Below are 16,806 nucleotides of genomic sequence, written 5' to 3'. Positions count from 1 at the left end.
TTTTATTTTATTCATGTGTTGTATTAGCTGGTTTGAGATGATTGATGGAGCCTTCCACCTTTTCAACTCTTGTATCTTGTAACTATTTTGAAAGGGATATTTCTATCTCCCGACACACTGGGTTGAGATTGGGCTAGATATTAAGGCCCCTCTTGGACTAAAACTTGTCTTTTTCACCTCATGGCCCAAGAACCATCAAAATGGCCCGACCCACGGGCTGCATTAGTAGAAAGGGAAGGTCTCATGTGAGAAACCTGTAGTAGGGGACAAACGGGAAGCGTTGTGATAACCTGAAACATGACTAGATTAGGTCTGTGTTTATTTTTGTTGCCTTAGTATTATTTTAGGGCCATGAGAGTAGGTCTAGTTGGATATAGGCCTTAGATTTGTAGATAACAACTCAAGCCCAAGAGAAGGCCAACTAAGCTCATGTATAATTTGGCCACCATAAGAAACCCAAGCCCAAAATCCCTAGAAACGTTTGGCCCTTGACCAAAAGCCTTTGCTACAAGTGCTATGTGTTATGCATGCGCAACACTATGTACCTGGATGTGATAGTGGGCTAACGAAGAGAGATAAACATGTTTGGGAAGCCAAGGGAGGGCATGCACATCAACCCTAGTTTGGTTGCCACATGTCATGCATGCAAGAGACCTTTCATAAGAAATGATGAGGAAATGACCTAGAGAAAGCCAAGAGACTTTCGGCCAACTCACCCAACATGCCTACACCATGTCACTTGGCAAGAGTTTGAAGTTCTAAGATGGATTTGCATAGGGAAGTGGTGCCTAGGGAAGACCAAGGGGGTTTCCGAGATGGATTTGCATAGGGAAGCCCAAGGGACAAAAAGGAGGGTTCGGTTTCCTACATCACACTCTCATCCAAGAGTTTTTCTTGAGACCTTGCCATTTGTCAAACATGCAAGGACTTTCTAGAAGGAATATGAAGGGACAACTACACAAAATGACCAACATACCCTCACATTTTTGGCCACTATACCCAAAGGTACACTCACACATGCCACTTGCATCTTAGGGTTAGAAAGGGGATTCTTGAAAAATGAAAAGTCACCTAAGGAAGGGGCACTAGAAGATGAAGAATCACATGGCAATTGGGGAAGGAGATGGACGGTTAGGGCAAGGCACACGCTTATGCCATGTGTCACATGCAAAGCTTCATTTTTGGAAGATGAAAAGACATAAAGATCGATTTACTTTTCTACCCTAAGATACATTATATCTAGACGAAAATAGAAGGGGCATAGAGGAAAAAAGCACAAGCCCAAGGCAAAGGCCACAAGCCCAAGTAACCTTTCCACATTCCCAAGGCAATTCAATGATGTGGAAAAAGAAGAGGCATTCAGCTAAGAGGGAAGAATGGGAGTACACATGTCCTTTATGCATTGGACCACAACAAGTAACCAATGAGAGCTTGAGAGGGATTCTATAAAAGGGGAAGAGAGACATGCCCAAGGGTTCTTCTTCCCTTGCCATTTTCGAAATTTGCTTATACTCTCATATCCTCCATATCACTTCACACCAACACTTTTTCTCTTACTTTCCTTACAACCAAACAAGAGAGACTACTCTTGTCTACATCTAAGAGAGGATCATGACACTAGCAAGAAGGAGGCTACGATGAGGATCTCTTACTTTCTATTTTTCTCTTCACACCACTCACACCTAACTCAAGGAGATGATGAATCTCTAAAGAGTTCTAGATTTTCGAAAAGCACACATTAGTTCAAGGTTATTTCATCTTGAAATAACCCTAGGGTTTTCGAGTTCTTGAGGGCTTAGATCCTCCACACATTTAGCCACCCATATGAACTACACACATGTTCAAGATCTAACCAAGAGTTACACAAATTTTGAAAGGTTTTCATGTCTAAAAACCCTAGAACCAAATGGTCTTGAGGTTCCATGAACAAGAGACAATCTGAAAACCCCACACACTCATGCAAATGGATTAGGGTTTTTGAAACCCTTGTTCTAACAAGTTGTACATCCAATTTATAGCTTGTTATTTGTTTTCCCGAAAGATCTTTGTAAGTATACACTCAACCTAGTTTGGCTAACATAAGTATATACTTGTGTAAATCTTTCATTGTTATTCTTAACTTTGATTGTTAATCTATGTTTTGTTTAGTTGAATATATATTGCTTTGACTTGTATAAAATCATGAGAAAAGTTATATGATTCGGATCTATGTTGAAAATGCTATGAATCACATGTTTATGTTTCAGTTTTGCTTGAGGTTATGTTGATGTTTCACATATCATAAAGTTTCGGTTATTGTGATGTTATGTGTTTCAGATTCTTATGATGTTGCCATGATTTCATGTTCGATTCATCCATGCCATGACTATTGTCTATTATGCTTCAGGTATGGAACATGTTTAAGTGGAATTTCTTTATGTTACATGCCTTTGATGTTTTGGCCAAGACATATTCTTCAATTTTCGTGAAGTTGTTTTGACACTACACATGTCCTATGTTAGCATGTCATATTTTGAATATATTATGCTTATTGATTTTATGCATGACATCTCACGTATCACCTATCTAGTATGAAAATGAACATGTCTTGAGTCTCATGTCACATGCATTTGAGTAAATGGTCTTTTTACAAGGAAAAAAAATGTCTAAAAATATTTTATCATGATCCCAAATGCATTGATAAACACTTTCTCACAACTACTAGAGGTCTCCTTCTACTACTAGAGGGGAAGCTTTAAAAGTTCAGAATAGTTCTACTAGACTTTCCTCAATTGTATGGCTTAGAGAAACTAACAGAATGATTCGGATGAGTCTCCTCCCCCATCTACTATTAAAAGTCATGTTTTGGTCTAATTTCAATTTAGCATGTTATGTAGATTGTTAGACTATAGCTATCTTATGGGGTGTTTGTTATAATCTACTTCAGTTCAATCTAGATAGGCATTCTTATGCTTGTTTATACGTGTGTAGCCTCTTATCCATTAGCATTGGGGCACCTTTTAGTGGTCAACGCAGATAGTTTTGCTTTACAGGAATTTTGTTGGGGGATAGACCCAGAATTTAGATATGCAAGCAATTGTGTTTTGACATAAACTAAAAACTTTATAGTTGCTGCCTGGTGGCGGAAAATCATGTCATTTTCGTCTTGGTCAGTTGAAGTGAAGACATGCCTACGCAAAAATTAAGACAGAGAGGTTTTGAGAGGCATCGATGTTCATGTTCTTAAAGTTGTGCAAATAAAACTTGAAGGATTTGCCAAATCCAATCTGGGGGGGCATTCACAATATATGTTACCTATTGTTATCATCCGACTGAAACGAGCAATCATTGAAAAGCCAATTTAATGTATTTTACCATTCAATGTTGTTGAAACAACTCATTCCTCCTAAAATCCAAATTATAATCAAAGATTATATATATATATATATATATATAAATATTGATAAGAAACTCATTCCAACCAATAAAAAGATCCTTTTGGAGAAATCAATAAAGATCCATCAAAACCAGCGATTTGGTATAAAGTCTGTTTGATAATTGAAGATCCTTTTGAGAAATTAAAATAATAAACAACACACCAAACTATCCTTTTGAGTCAAAAAAAAAAAATTGTAGATTAGGAAATCAAACGACGTCGTGGGTGCTATATATCCATCCGTCCATCCATCTTTAGCAGATTCCTGCAAATATTCGAGTCCAGTGAGCTCTGAAGGCTCTCCCCCCCCCCCTCTCCCTCTCTCTCTCTCTCTCTCTCTCTCTCTCTCCGCCCGATCGACTCCTTTTGAATCATCTGCTGATCTCTTTCGCGTCAACGATTCATTGAAAGTTTCAGAAACTCACCGAGTCATGGGTGGCGAGTCACGTTTCGACATCTCACAGAACGCGTACGTAAAGCTTGTCCTTCATGCCCTCAAGCACAAATCCTCCCCCGTCAACGGGGTCCTCCTCGGCCGCGTTTCCCCTCAAAAAGATGTCGTCGAGATCACCGATTCCGTTCCTCTCTTCCACTCCCACATCGGCCTCCTCCCCCAGCTCGAGATCTCCCTCATCCTCGTATTGTCCATTCTCTCTCTCTCTCTCTAGGGTTTTCGTGATGTCCTATCCGTTTGTTGCCGAGTAAATTGAAAAATTAAACAAAGAAAAATAATTACCTGGAAAATATTCCGCTCAGATTCTTCTGAAAATCTATTTCGATTGTTTCATATTTTAGTTATCAGGATAATTCCAGGTGCAAGAGTTCACAAAATATTAATCGTAATTTTTTAAATATATAATTCTTCTTTTCCCAACTCAATATTGTACACACAAACTACTGCGCTATAATGGATGACGAACAAACTGAGGCTTATGTATTTAATTAAGCATGGAAGTGGTAAAATCTTAATCGCTAGCGAAAGGCTACACGATTCTACTCAGTAGTTTAGGGATATTCGGTTTGATGTAGTCATATGGATCTGTATAGACTGCGGCTAATTTCACATTATAACAGACAGCGGCTATAGGTGTTTTATTCTTAACGAGGAAGATTTCTCTTTGGAAATGTTATACCAGTTGAGCATGTGCAAAAAATTACTGACTTTTTTGTTGAACACAAGCTTGGTTGGATTCTTTTTGTAGATAGAGGAGCATTATGCCACAAAAGGTGTAAATATTGTGGGCTATTTTCATGCAAACGAGAGGTTTGATGATTATGAACTTGGCAGCATGGCCAAGAATATTGGCGATCACATCTACCGGTACTTTCCACAAGCTGCCGTTCTTTTGGTACGTGATTAGATTCATAAACACATACAGATGTTGGAATGGTTTTGCTTGTGTTAATTGCTGAGTTTTAACCTCATATTGTTTGACCTTTTGCAGTTGGATAACAAAAAGCTTGAGGCTTTACCCAAGGGTAAGGACCGGAGCCCAGTAATGCAGGTCAGTACTCTTGTTATTTGAATTGGTAGAGTTTTTTTTTTTTTGCTTTTATTGGACATAAGGGTTTTTGCACTGAAGGCAATTTAGTTTAAGTTTAGCACAGGATTGATTATCCGGGTTCTTTGAATTATTTTCATATAACCATATAATTTTGGCATAAAATTTGGAAGCTGATGGCTTGTAATGTTCTGCTGAATTTGAAACCATGGTGGGAATATCGTGCATGGTGCTGCGGTATTGCAGTTGGAGTAGGCTTTAATGCTGTGTTATACAATTTTGAAATCAAACAAATTTTTTAGGGTTCGTATACATAATTTTATGGTGCAGTTATATTGGCATTGAGTATACAGTAGATAAATTAATAGAAATTTTCTAGAAATGATGTAGTAATTTGCGTATATGATGGGAATAAAGTAACTAGAGTATACCTTAAAATTACTTCCTACAAGAAATTGACAACCCAAATATCTTCCTTGAAATTGCCCTATTCCAACTCCAAAAGTTCATGAACATTTTTAGAAGAGTGAATTGCCCTAGTGACTTTTAGATTACATCCTTAAAGGCTTACTGTTAAAGCTATTGTCAAAATTGATAATACACCACCTAATCCTTAGCTTCCTGTAGTCATAAATGACATACACAAAATTAAATTTTCTTCACTTTTTAACATTTGTATTACCATATTCAAGAGAAATTTATATGCCCCTGAGTTGATTAAAAAAAGATCTAGTTCTTCTTCTTTGAGTTTTTACTTGTTGAAGAGCTGCTTTCCCTCAAGATTCAAACTGTCCACACATAGCTGCTTCAGACCATCTCCAAGTGCCCCTCTCCATCAAGATTTGTAGTGTTTACTTTTATTATCTCTTTTTCTTTTTTTTTTTTTTTTTTTTGGGGGGGGGGGGGGGGGGGGGGGGGGTTGAGTTGGTAGGAGATATTGGTCTCCCTTGATGATCAGTCTAGAACAGCATGTTGGTCTTCTAATAATCAGTTCATCCTGACGTTTCCTTTCTCAAGTAAATATAATCTTAAGGGGATCACCTTCTAATTTAATATCTGCTGATAAGAAACTTGAAATCGTGAAAACTAATGTGTGAAGATTTAAATAACAAGGCTTTCAAAAAAACTTAGCAATAATTCTACTGTTATGGTAATTTAGTTGCTGTTCTGCTTCACAATTCTCAGAGTCATTTTCGCATGCTTTTTCTGTCAACCAAAGTTTCATATGTTCTTTTCCTTGCAAATCAGATTTACACGAGGGATGCATCAAGGATTTGGAAGTTAGCTGGATCCGAGGGAAGCAGCCAGTTAACCATTAAGGAGCCATCAGCAAATGTAGTCCTGCTGGATTATATTTCAACTGAAAAATGGAAGGATATTGTAGATTTTGATGACCACCTTGATGACATCAGCAAGTAAGCACTGACGGCCATGTCTTTATTCTCTCTTCTTCCTCCAATTTCAGTTGTTATGCAGTTAACCGTTACTAATTTAGACCGTTCTGTATGAGATACTGTTACCAATTCAATTGAGAATGTTCTGTGTGATAAACTTTTTATTGCAGGGACTGGCTGAATCCTGAACTCTTCAAGTAATCTTGTCCTTGGTTGCAGTTTATCTGCCACCATTTGGTAGTGCAGCTGGTTGATGTGTATGCTTAACTGAGTTTCTTATGCTGGATTTGGGATGACAAGGCTGAATTGATCCGCTGGTTTTGGGGATGAGGCTAAATTCATCAGAGAATTAAATCAATGAGGGGCGAATGCGTGTTTGATTTTGAGAGAGTTTCTTGGTTTATGTATCGATTGAGAATGTATTCTAATGTTTTTTTTTTTTTTTCACTTTAAAATGAGAACCTCTGTGGTTTCGTACTTCAAAAAGAATTCCGGCTAAATTATCTGATTATAGAGTTCGAATGAAAGTTTTTCAAATCATGGCACTCTTTTCAATGTTATCTTAATCTTGGTATTGCGCATCTAAACACTTCAATTGTATTCCATATCCTGTCATACGCGCAAATTCGCATTCTTGTATGTCGCTCTAAAAACCAGATATAAGTACTCTAATAATAAGAACAATAATTTAATTACAGAAGGATGAAAAAAGGAGTGATCCTGTACAATGCCTTATCTCCCTAAATCAAGAAACTAAGTTCAAATTAATGAAATTTATTACTGCTTCATCTTCAACGTTCGTCAGCATTGGCGGACCTGGAATGGAACATCATGTGTGCAACAGAAGACATAAGCCATATGCTTTTGATGTTTCCTTTCCTTCAAAAGTATCTCAAAGAACAGGGCAGCCCTCAATCGCAACCCCAGGTGCTGTGGGGCACGAAGCCAATGGACAGTGGTCATCGCTGTCCAGACCCCACCATTGTGGACCATTGACATCCTTGGATTGAAGGGCGAAGAAAATGATAACTCCCATAAAGGCAACCCCAGCATCCAAAGCAGCAGATAAGATGTAGTTATGCCTTGCCCACCATCCTTTGAACTTTCTGTAGACATAGAAGTTGAAGAAAATTCCAACTGCTCCCCAAGCCCAATAGTTCACTGCTCTTGTTGGTGGCATTCCAGATGTAGCTCCAAGCAGGATAGGCATGTTTATTAGCCTAAGCCACTTTTGGTTGGGGTATTTGCGGGAGAGCAGCCAGCCTGGAATAGGAGACAGCAAGCCGATAATGAAGAACCAGTTCATCCCCGGGTAAACACCCTCACTTCCAAACATTCTGAGAGGGCCTATGATTCCCCATATAATGGAAGCATTGTAGAAAACCTCATCTCCAGGGCATGTCCATGGACTCCCCTCTGGCAACATTGATACGTCACAGATGTGCTCAATTGTTGTAAGAAGCCACCATGCGGTGCTGAAGTAGACACTTGAAGCAACCAACGTTCCTACTAACTGAGAATACAAATTATCCGAAAGATCAGTCTTCATGAGTTATAAGAAATGTGAACAGAACTTCTCAAATAAGTCTTATTGCTCATAATGTACCAACCTGTACAATGAACATGGATTTTGGAGGGATCTTCATATAGTGACCCAATTTGAAGTCATTAAGAAAAGTGAGTGCTTGTGCCATGCTAATATAGCCATAAGTCTTGAAAGCCACATTAGCAAGAGGCTTTCCTGGATATATATACCCAATGACCAACTCTGTAATCACGTTTAGCCCTGGTTGCTGCATTAACATCAAGACAGTTTATAGAGATGTGCCGTCCGCACAAAAATGCATAAATTAATGATAAAAAATAAATAAATTAATCTTGAAAGAAAGTGGAAAAGCTCCAGGGTAAAACACATAAAAGCCGAGTCTATCCCCTTGACCAAGATGGTGCCCAATCCCATGACCAAGGAACAGTGTTTGGAGATATTAAGAGAGCCTGTAGCTAATATGAGATCGAGAAACAACTAGTTTTTGTTATTTACAAAAACCGATCCTACGTATACATTTTCCAACAGATAAATGCATGTTTGTTGTCCTTTTTCATCCATTAAATTAGAACGAAGTTGGTTAGTCAGCATCATACCTGGTTTGTTGTTGCTTGAATTATTCCAATGGGTAAGGTGAAAAATAACGCAATCCCGCAAGCGAGTAAGAGTCCCCACCACGGGAGTTGGACCTGTTTGTGAAAACCTTCACAAGTATATAAGGAAAGAGCCACCATTGAAATTAAGATGACATGAAACCACCATTGAGGGACTTGTTCATAATTCTTCTTCATCAGCCTTGTATGCACGTCCGATAAATTATCTTTTGCTGCAACTGCTGTCCTTTTCCACAGTCGCCAAATTTCGCTGCTCAATTTTATCCCGAAACAGATAAAGCAATGAGAGTTAGGAAAAGCTTGTGTTAACTCAAAAGAATGATAGCACGGTAAATGGACCAAAACCAGACGTAATTGATGTTAAGAAGCGTACCTTCCATGGAAGAGGACAACGTGTGAAATAGTAGCTGTTAGAGTAGCAAAGCTCAACCCGTAGGTAAAGGCAAAAAAGACACTTAGATAAAGTTTGCTGTAACTATTATAACCCTCGTAATCAATATCGAAAGTCTTGGAATTCAGAACTCTGGATAAGTTGTAAGGTTGACCAGTATGATCGAAAGTGTGGGAGGAAAATATTGGAAACTTTTTAGCATCATATGCATTGCTCCAATAAGCAATCGGGTTAATGATGTAGACAACCAAGATAAATCCCACTAAAGTATTGACGATGGCAAACCCCGGATAGGCTAAAGGGCTGCCCAAGAAGCCAGCTACAGTAGACCAGTCAAGACCAATTGAGCCTACTCCAAGGCCATGGATGCCTCCACCAATCTGTTGGGCAGTGATGGAGTCCTTCCAGATCCAACAAACGAAGGAGAGAGCTGATATTGAAGGGAAAAGATAGCTCGGGATGAGGTAGTAAGCAAAGCCCGCTACAAATACCAGGAAGAAGAATTGTAGTCTTGTTAGTCCTCCCTTGGGTCTCTTTTCCTTTTCGTGCAATGCCCTACATTTCATATGCATAATTCGGCTAAATATGAGGGAGTTATATCCAGAATTATAGATTTCACGTGTGTAATTCGGCTCAATATGAGGGAGTTATCAAACAGTTGCTTTATATGAGAGACAGGTAGGGAGAATGTAGGACCTGAATAGTGAGACCTGGACCAGGTTTGCGGGCCACCACATATAAGGCGAGTCAACAAGGTACTTTCTAAACAGTCCAGCCCATCCATACCCAAGCATCTGAAAATTTAATATACAAACAATGAGGTACGGTTAAAAAATAATCACCAAGAACCATTTATGAGTACTGAAGGCACTTTGTGTATCGCATACAGATTAAAGGGGATGACGTTTTCGTAGGCACTCTATAGCCATGACGAGATTGAAATGAAAAGACGAAACCCAACTGTACCTGAGTAGTTTGTACCAACAAAAAGGCTGCAGCTGGATGGATATCCCTGTGGTAGAAAGCCTTGACACTAGATAAAATATTAACTGCATACACTCCACCGGCTCCAGAACCGGCAAAGATGGTGATCAAAACGTGTTCTTTCAGATTGAATGGCCCCGGGTTCAATGAGAAGGACCACTTTGTGAAGGGGATTGGTATTGGCTTTGATGGAAGCCATGCAGCCATTAGCTTCCCTATGGGGAGCACAAGAATTTGTGCTGAGACTGAGGATATGTAGAGCTGATTTTGGCGGTACCCGAAGAATTGGTTGACAAAAGCGAGGAGGGCACAAGACGTTATCCCAAGAACCCATGTTCGAAATGTCAAGGTCGGTTGTGTTGGGTCATCGGTGGGTGGAACCGTCAGCCTCACTTGCTCAATTGGGCTATCATCGAATTCCTCATCCCCTGCTTCTGTAGAATGGCGACATTTATGAACATTAGAATGCAAAAAAGAAATCAAAGAAAATAATATTCGAGCAAAAAAATAAAAATAAAAATAAAATAAATCTTTCCCCAATAAAACGCTATGAACAAATGCATCATTGTGTCCATTATCATGCATACTTGTGTCAAATTTAAAGCATATTCATACGAATGCCATCAATCTTACTGTGTGTTGGATTTACAAGGAAATATTTCACATCCTATGGAAGTAAATCGCGACTTATTGCGAATACACGCAAGTAAATATTATCTTTGGATTCTGCATATACACGCGTAAGAGAATGTAGTATAGAAAAAGCATGAGGTTGGTGATGGCAACAAACGTAGACAAAGTTTGAAATACAAGATTTATCAATTGATATACGAGAATATTTAAGGTAGTTAGTTGATTTTAAGCACACCCAACATACGGGAACATTTCATTAATCATAAAAGAATGTGAGGAACAATGAATCAAAAGGTAATGTAGCCATGAATTTTTATTTTTATTTCTGAGAGAGAGAGGATTACTGGTTATATCGAAATTGGGTTCATGCTCGGCAGGCGACTTGGCTCGAGGGCTTCCGGTTTCAGAGTGACCAGACATGGCTGTCTCTCCCTTCTGCGGTTCTACTGCTTCGATACAAAATGCCAAAAGGTCTTAATGGCTTCAACCAGACGATACTATTTTAATACCGCTCGGTCAATACACTTACAGCGTACTGTCAATGTTACAGGCTGTAAACAACAGCATATGCACCTAAAATAGAGATTCTCCATCATAATTTGCGTTACCAATGCTATTATTAAGCCTGAAATTGGCTGGCATTCCTTCCTGGTTTAAAGATACCCGGCCTGCTAGAATCTCTCTCTCTTTTCTGAGATGATATTTTCCCCAGAATAAGACACCAATAAGGAAATTACATTATTGGTTATATTATCATTATGTGCATACATTGTTTTTGACTTGTAACAGCATTTTCATTGGCTGGCCAAATGAGGACATTGATTAAAATTTATATAATTAATGTCAACAGTATCCCACATTGAATTAGACAAATCTAAAATAATTTAGACTTTTATTACAGTGATTTGCTAAATATGAAGAACTACAATTATTTTACTAAACATTAAAATACTAATTTCTCACTCCAAATAAATATTAAAATATTAATTTCTCACTCTAAGTAAAAATATTATTTGGTTTGTAATTAAAAATTTTAGATAAAATTTTAAATGAGTTTAATCAAATATTTTTTTTATTAGCATTAAATGATTTTTGAAAATATAATTTTTTTTAATATTAATTTAATTAAAATATAATTATTATTAATATTTAATTGGTAGAGATACAAAATGTGATAAAAAAAATAAAAAAATTATTAAATTAATAATATTTTATTATTATATAGAGAGTGAATGAATAATCCAATGTGGAGGTTGAATTTAAATAAAATAGATAAATGTAAAAAAAGATGATATTAGTTAAATTTTAAAGATAAATTTAATCAAGCCAATGAAAATGTTTTAAATTGGTTATGGTTTCCGAGTATAGTGATGAATTTGATTTCTGCAGAGTTTGTGTCCGAACTCACCTTTCTATACTTGCACTTTTTTTTGTGACAATTCTCTTAAGAAGAAAGATAAATGATATTTAAAGTTGTGAATACGCAAGTATCGTTCAATCTGTTTAAAATAAATAAATATATACGAGATTTATATAAAAAAAATTAAATTTTTAATAATATATTTTATTATTTTTTAAAATAATTGTGCAGTGTGCACTCTACAAATGTACGTACTCGTAAGAAAATCCTACAAACTTTACGAAGTTTCGGCTTTATGCTCGCTCGGTGGGGTTATTACTGGTAAATAATATCTTCTCAAAATAGATACTGATATCATGTTCAAAAATATCTCTGTCTCTTTCCATCCAACTATGAGAGATAAGATGTGAAGAGTCAGCTACGTTCCATTTTGCTGTCTATACTCTAACACGCTCTTTAAATTTGATCTTATGATACAGATTACAGAGAAAGCCTTATTATTCGGTGGACATTACTCCACGCACACACATTTCACTCACGCCCCATCATCTACACTACCCGTCCGGCCAACTTCCCCTTTCTTTTGGTTTATTTTTTCTCGCCATGACCACACTCCAAACCCCGAGACACCTTTATGTCCCATTTTTCAACTCCACCTGCATTTGCTAAGGGATCTCAGAAAACTGGGCACCCCTCAGCTACAACCCCAGGTGCTGTAGGACACGAAGCCAATGGACAGTGGTCACCGCTTTCCAGACCCCACCATTGTGGACCATTGATATCCCTGGCTTGAAGGGCGAAGAAAACGACAACTCCCATAAAGGCAACCCCAGCATCTAAACCGGCAGATAAAATGTAATTATGTCTAGCCCACCATCCCTTGAACTTTCTGTAAACATAGAAGTTGAAGAATAATCCAACAGCTCCCCATGACCAATAGTTCACTGCTCTACCTGGTGGCATTGCCCCTGTGCCGTTAAGCACGATAGGCATATGTATGAGCGCCAACCACTTATGCTGGGGGAAATAACGAGAAAGCAGCCAGACAGGAAAAGGGGCTAGAAAGCCGACGAGGAAGAACCAGTTCATCCCAGGGTAGATACCCTCTTTTGTAAACATTCTCAGTGGGCCTATGACTCCCCATATAATGGAAGCATTGTAGAAAACATCATCCCCAGGGCATGTCCATGGACTGCCCTCTGGCAACTTGGATACGTTACAGATGTTGTCAACATTTGTGAGAAGCATCCATGCCGTGCCGAAGTACGCACTTGAAGCAACTAAAGTTCCAGCTAACTGAGAATACAAATTAAGTGGAAAATTATCAGTCATCTATAAAAACATGTGAAGAGGAAAAAGTTTGCTGTTTTAAATTGCCTACCTGTACAATAAACATAGATTTTGGAGGGACCTTCATGTAGTGACCTAGTTTGAAGTCATTAAGAAAGCTGAGTGCTTGTGCCATGCTAATATAGCCATATGTCTTGAAAGCCACATTTGCAAGAGGCTTCCCTGGATAAATATACCCGATGACCAACTCTGTAATCACGTTTAACCCTACTTGCTGCAATTAACATCAACACATTTTATTGAGAAATGCATGCAGTGTGAACAAAAATGCAGAACATAATGAAAAACGTTATTAATCCTTTTTTATTTATTTATTTATTTTTTGTGTGTTAGATGATGAGGAGTTGTGAGCAAGCATTATAAAAGCATGTTTAGTGTCCTTTTTCATGCACCGAACACACAATTGTCTAGGCATGATCATACTTGGTTTGTTGTGGCTTGAATTATTCCGACGGGCAAGGTGAAAATAAACGCAATCCCACAAGCCAGTAAAAGTCCCCACCACGGAAGTTGGAGCTGTTTGTCAAAACCTTCACAAGCATACAAGGAAAGAGCCATCGTTGGAATTAAGACTGCAATAAACCACCATTGTGGAACGGTTTCATAATTCTTCTTCATCAGCCTTGAATGTACATCCGAGAATTTTTCTGATGCTGCAGCGGTAGTCTTTTCCCACATTTGCCAAATTGTTCTGCTCGATTTTTTTTTTTACCGAAACAGAGAAAGCAAAGAAAAGAATGATACAGGTTTTTAACTCAAAAGCACAATATAGCAGTATAGTAGAGCAGAATTCGTAAATGATTTTAAGAAGCCTACCGTCCATGGAAGAGGGCAACATGTGTAATAGTAGCTGCTAGAGTTGCAAAGCTCAACCCGTAGGTGAAAGTGAAGAAGACACTAAGATAAAGTTTGCTGTAACTGTTGTAACTTGCATAATCAATGTCGAAAGTCTTGGGATTCAGAATTCTGGATATGTTGTAAATTTGACCGGTGTTGTCGAAAGTGTGCGGGGAAAAGATTGGAAACTTCTTAGAATCGTATAGGTTACTCCAATAAGCAGCCGGGTAAATGACATAGATAATCAAGACAAATCCCACCAGAGTATTGACGATGGCAAACCCGGGTGTGGCTAAAGGGCTGCCCAAGAAACCAGCTACAGTAGACCAGTCAAGGCCAAATGAACCTAGTCCAAGGCCGTGGATGCCTCCACCAATCTGTTGGGCAGTGATGGAGTCCTTCCAAATCCAACACACGAAGGAGAGAGCTGATATTGAAGGGAAAAGATAGGCCGGGACGAGGTAGTAAGCAAAGCTCGATACAAATACCAGGAAGAAGTATTGCAACCTTGTATGTCCTCCATTGGGTCTCTTTTCCTTTTCATGGAATGCCCTGCATTTCGTATATTAGTTGGTTCAATACTTTGGGGGGGAGGGGGGAAGTAATTTTTTTCTAATTTTTTAATCAAACAAAGGTATTTTTTCTAAATAGAGAATGTTGCACCTGAAAAGAGAGACCTGGACCAAATTTGCAGGCCACCACATATAAGGCGAGTCAACAAGGTATTCTCTGAACAGTCCAGCCCATCCGTACCCAAGCATCTAAAAATTTCATAATACATGCAAAACAGGGAGGTACAAGTAAAATATTACTAGGAACAATGTATATTAAACATTGATATCCGCCATGTGAAAAGCAAGCATAATAATATTGCCATGGTGAAATTGAAACGAAAGGAAGAACCCAAATATACCTGAGTAGTCACTGACAATAGAAAGGCTGCTGCTGTAGATATCTCCCTGCGGTAGAATGCCTTGAGGCTAGTTAAAATATGAACAGCATACACTCCACTCGCTCCAGCACTGGCAAAGATGGTGATCAGAACGTGTTCCTTCTGAGTGAATGGCCCTGGATTCAGTGAGAAGGACCACATTGTAAGTGGGAAGCGAATTGGCTTTGATGGAAGCCATGCAGCCATCAGCCTCCCTACTGGGAGTACAAGAATTTGCGCTGAGACTGAAGTAACTGATAGCTGATTTTGGCGGTACCCGAAGAATTGGTTCACAAAGGCAAGGAGGGCACACGATATTAGTCCAAGAACCCATGTTCGAAATGTTAAGGCCGGCTGTGTTGGGTCATCAGTGGGAGGGACCGTCAGCCTAACTTCCTCGATTGGGCTATCATTGACTTCTTCCTCACCTGCTTGTACAGAAGAATGAAAAAAGTTCAAAAAATCATGCAGCCACAAAAAAAAAAATCTTATTTCTTCATTGTTGAGCTGAATAGAATAAAATTACAATTCTGGGTTCTTTTTAGCATATGAAGAAATGTACCATAGCAACTCCAATCATATTTCACACCTAGCTAGTATTGTCATCATTCTCATTTAATTTCTCGTTCAGTTTCAAGGAAAGACTTGACATCTCTATGGAATTATAACCAGATTAGAGATGAATTAACCATACAATTCTTATCAAGTATTGGAATTTCTCGTTCAGTATCTTTGTGAAGTCCTGATCAGCAGAATGTCGTTTACATTGTCCAGTACTATGCTAGCTTACCAGACAGCTGGCCCTCATTTTCTGCAATTAGGGAAGTATACAGTCTCTCTATATATCTACCCTTGTAACTAAATAGATTCATTAAAAAACACGGTGTAGATTATCACAACCGTTTGAGAAATGTAAATTCATCAATTATCAGCCAGACATGTCTGTAACCATGTCCTGTAATGAGTTGATTTCCCCAACATAAAGGAACATTCGTCAATCACACCAAAGAATCCGAGGAACGATGAAATCAAGGTTAAAGTGACCATGGCCTTCTATTTTCCCACACAGAGAGAGAGAGAGAGCATACCTGCTAGCTCAATATTGGGTTCATGATTCTGGGGAAACTTTGCTTGAGGGAGTACTGCTCCCTTTTCAGCGGAACCATCCATGGCTTCTTCTCCCTCTCTTGGACACAGAATGCCAAATCCCTCGACCAATGCCTTCAACCTCACCTTACTATACCAATATATATAATAACCGTCCTATTCTTTTTTTAAGGCTCTTCACTTCTTGTGTGATACGCGGAGTCAATGTCCGACTGTAACCAACCACATACGAACATAATATAGAACTCATCGACGTCAACGTAAAGAAAGCGATCGATTTGCATTTCTGGTTCAAAGAAAACTAGAACTTGGCTGTATTAGAGATTCTTCATCGAAACTCACGTGCAGGAAGCGATTAATTTGCTTCTTTGGTTCGAAGAAAACTAGAATGTGGCCGTACGTATTCTATGATCATAAACAATGGAAACTATATATATACTTATATATATATATATATATATATGTTCGACCGTGACTCTAATGACCCAAAAAAGAGGAGCATCTTTTTTATTTTATTTTTGCTATGTATCTTTTCGTGAGTCTGAATATACATACGTTCCGGCACTTTATGAATCTTGCGTACATTTCAATAATATTGTATCTTCATCCTTAATAAACATCCAAACTGCCCCAAAACATACAGAAAGAAAGGAAGTAATATAGGGCGCCTTGATCTACACAAACAAGTATTTCCGGTGGATGTGGTTTGTCGGATTGATCAGTTTGATTTTTGACTCTGAAT

At 38.4% G+C, this 16,806-nt stretch overlaps 3 protein-coding genes across 3 annotated transcripts; 1 reads left to right on the top strand and 2 right to left on the bottom strand.

Annotated features, from left to right (window-relative positions):
• Positions 1-3,679: 3,679 nt before the first annotated feature.
• On the top strand, positions 3,680-6,871 carry LOC108985544 (ER membrane protein complex subunit 8/9 homolog). Its single transcript, XM_018957889.2, has 5 exons — positions 3,680-4,053; positions 4,618-4,764; positions 4,861-4,920; positions 6,166-6,332; positions 6,482-6,871. Exons 1-5 carry the CDS (start codon positions 3,847-3,849, stop codon positions 6,510-6,512), a joined length of 612 nt encoding a protein of 203 aa, XP_018813434.1. The 5' UTR covers positions 3,680-3,846; the 3' UTR covers positions 6,513-6,871.
• On the bottom strand, positions 6,737-11,006 carry LOC108985535 (oligopeptide transporter 1-like). The gene is made up of 7 exons (XM_018957882.2): positions 10,824-11,006; positions 9,829-10,280; positions 9,559-9,656; positions 8,845-9,417; positions 8,454-8,721; positions 7,922-8,104; positions 6,737-7,824 (listed from the first exon to the last, which is right to left on the bottom strand). Exons 1-7 carry the CDS (start codon positions 10,897-10,899, stop codon positions 7,204-7,206), a joined length of 2,271 nt encoding a protein of 756 aa, XP_018813427.1. The 5' UTR covers positions 10,900-11,006; the 3' UTR covers positions 6,737-7,203.
• A 1,103-nt stretch (positions 11,007-12,109) lies between these two features.
• LOC108985528 (oligopeptide transporter 1-like) lies at positions 12,110-16,480 on the bottom strand. The gene is made up of 7 exons (XM_018957872.2): positions 16,046-16,480; positions 14,940-15,385; positions 14,690-14,787; positions 14,006-14,578; positions 13,613-13,880; positions 13,221-13,403; positions 12,110-13,135 (listed from the first exon to the last, which is right to left on the bottom strand). The coding sequence occupies exons 1-7, from the start codon at positions 16,125-16,127 to the stop codon at positions 12,515-12,517; spliced, it is 2,271 nt and encodes a 756-aa protein (XP_018813417.1). The 5' UTR covers positions 16,128-16,480; the 3' UTR covers positions 12,110-12,514.
• Between the last annotated feature and the right edge of the window lie 326 nt (positions 16,481-16,806).

This window comes from Juglans regia, chromosome 2 (assembly GCF_001411555.2).
Source record: "Juglans regia cultivar Chandler chromosome 2, Walnut 2.0, whole genome shotgun sequence".
Lineage (NCBI taxonomy): Eukaryota > Viridiplantae > Streptophyta > Magnoliopsida > Fagales > Juglandaceae > Juglans > Juglans regia.
The sequence above is the reverse complement of the archived record's forward strand: the minus strand, read 5'-3'. Positions and strand labels throughout refer to the sequence as shown.

Coding starts and splice junctions, on each gene's coding strand:
- LOC108985544 (XM_018957889.2), top strand. CDS start 3,847: ATGGGTGGCGAGTCACGTTTCGACATCTCACAGAACGCGTACGTAAAG. Junction 4,054..4,617: donor TCGAGATCTCCCTCATCCTC/GTATTGTCCATT, acceptor TTCTTTTTGTAG/ATAGAGGAGCATTATGCCAC. Junction 4,765..4,860: donor CACAAGCTGCCGTTCTTTTG/GTACGTGATTAG, acceptor GACCTTTTGCAG/TTGGATAACAAAAAGCTTGA.
- LOC108985528 (XM_018957872.2), bottom strand. CDS start 16,127: ATGGATGGTTCCGCTGAAAAGGGAGCAGTACTCCCTCAAGCAAAGTTT. Junction 15,386..16,045: donor ACCCAATATTGAGCTAGCAG/GTATGCTCTCTC, acceptor CTGTACAAGCAG/GTGAGGAAGAAGTCAATGAT. Junction 13,881..14,005: donor GTTGCCCTCTTCCATGGACG/GTAGGCTTCTTA, acceptor AAAATCGAGCAG/AACAATTTGGCAAATGTGGG.
- LOC108985535 (XM_018957882.2), bottom strand. CDS start 10,899: ATGTCTGGTCACTCTGAAACCGGAAGCCCTCGAGCCAAGTCGCCTGCC. Junction 9,657..9,828: donor TGTTGGTACAAACTACTCAG/GTACAGTTGGGT, acceptor TTAAATTTTCAG/ATGCTTGGGTATGGATGGGC. Junction 8,722..8,844: donor GTTGTCCTCTTCCATGGAAG/GTACGCTTCTTA, acceptor AAAATTGAGCAG/CGAAATTTGGCGACTGTGGA.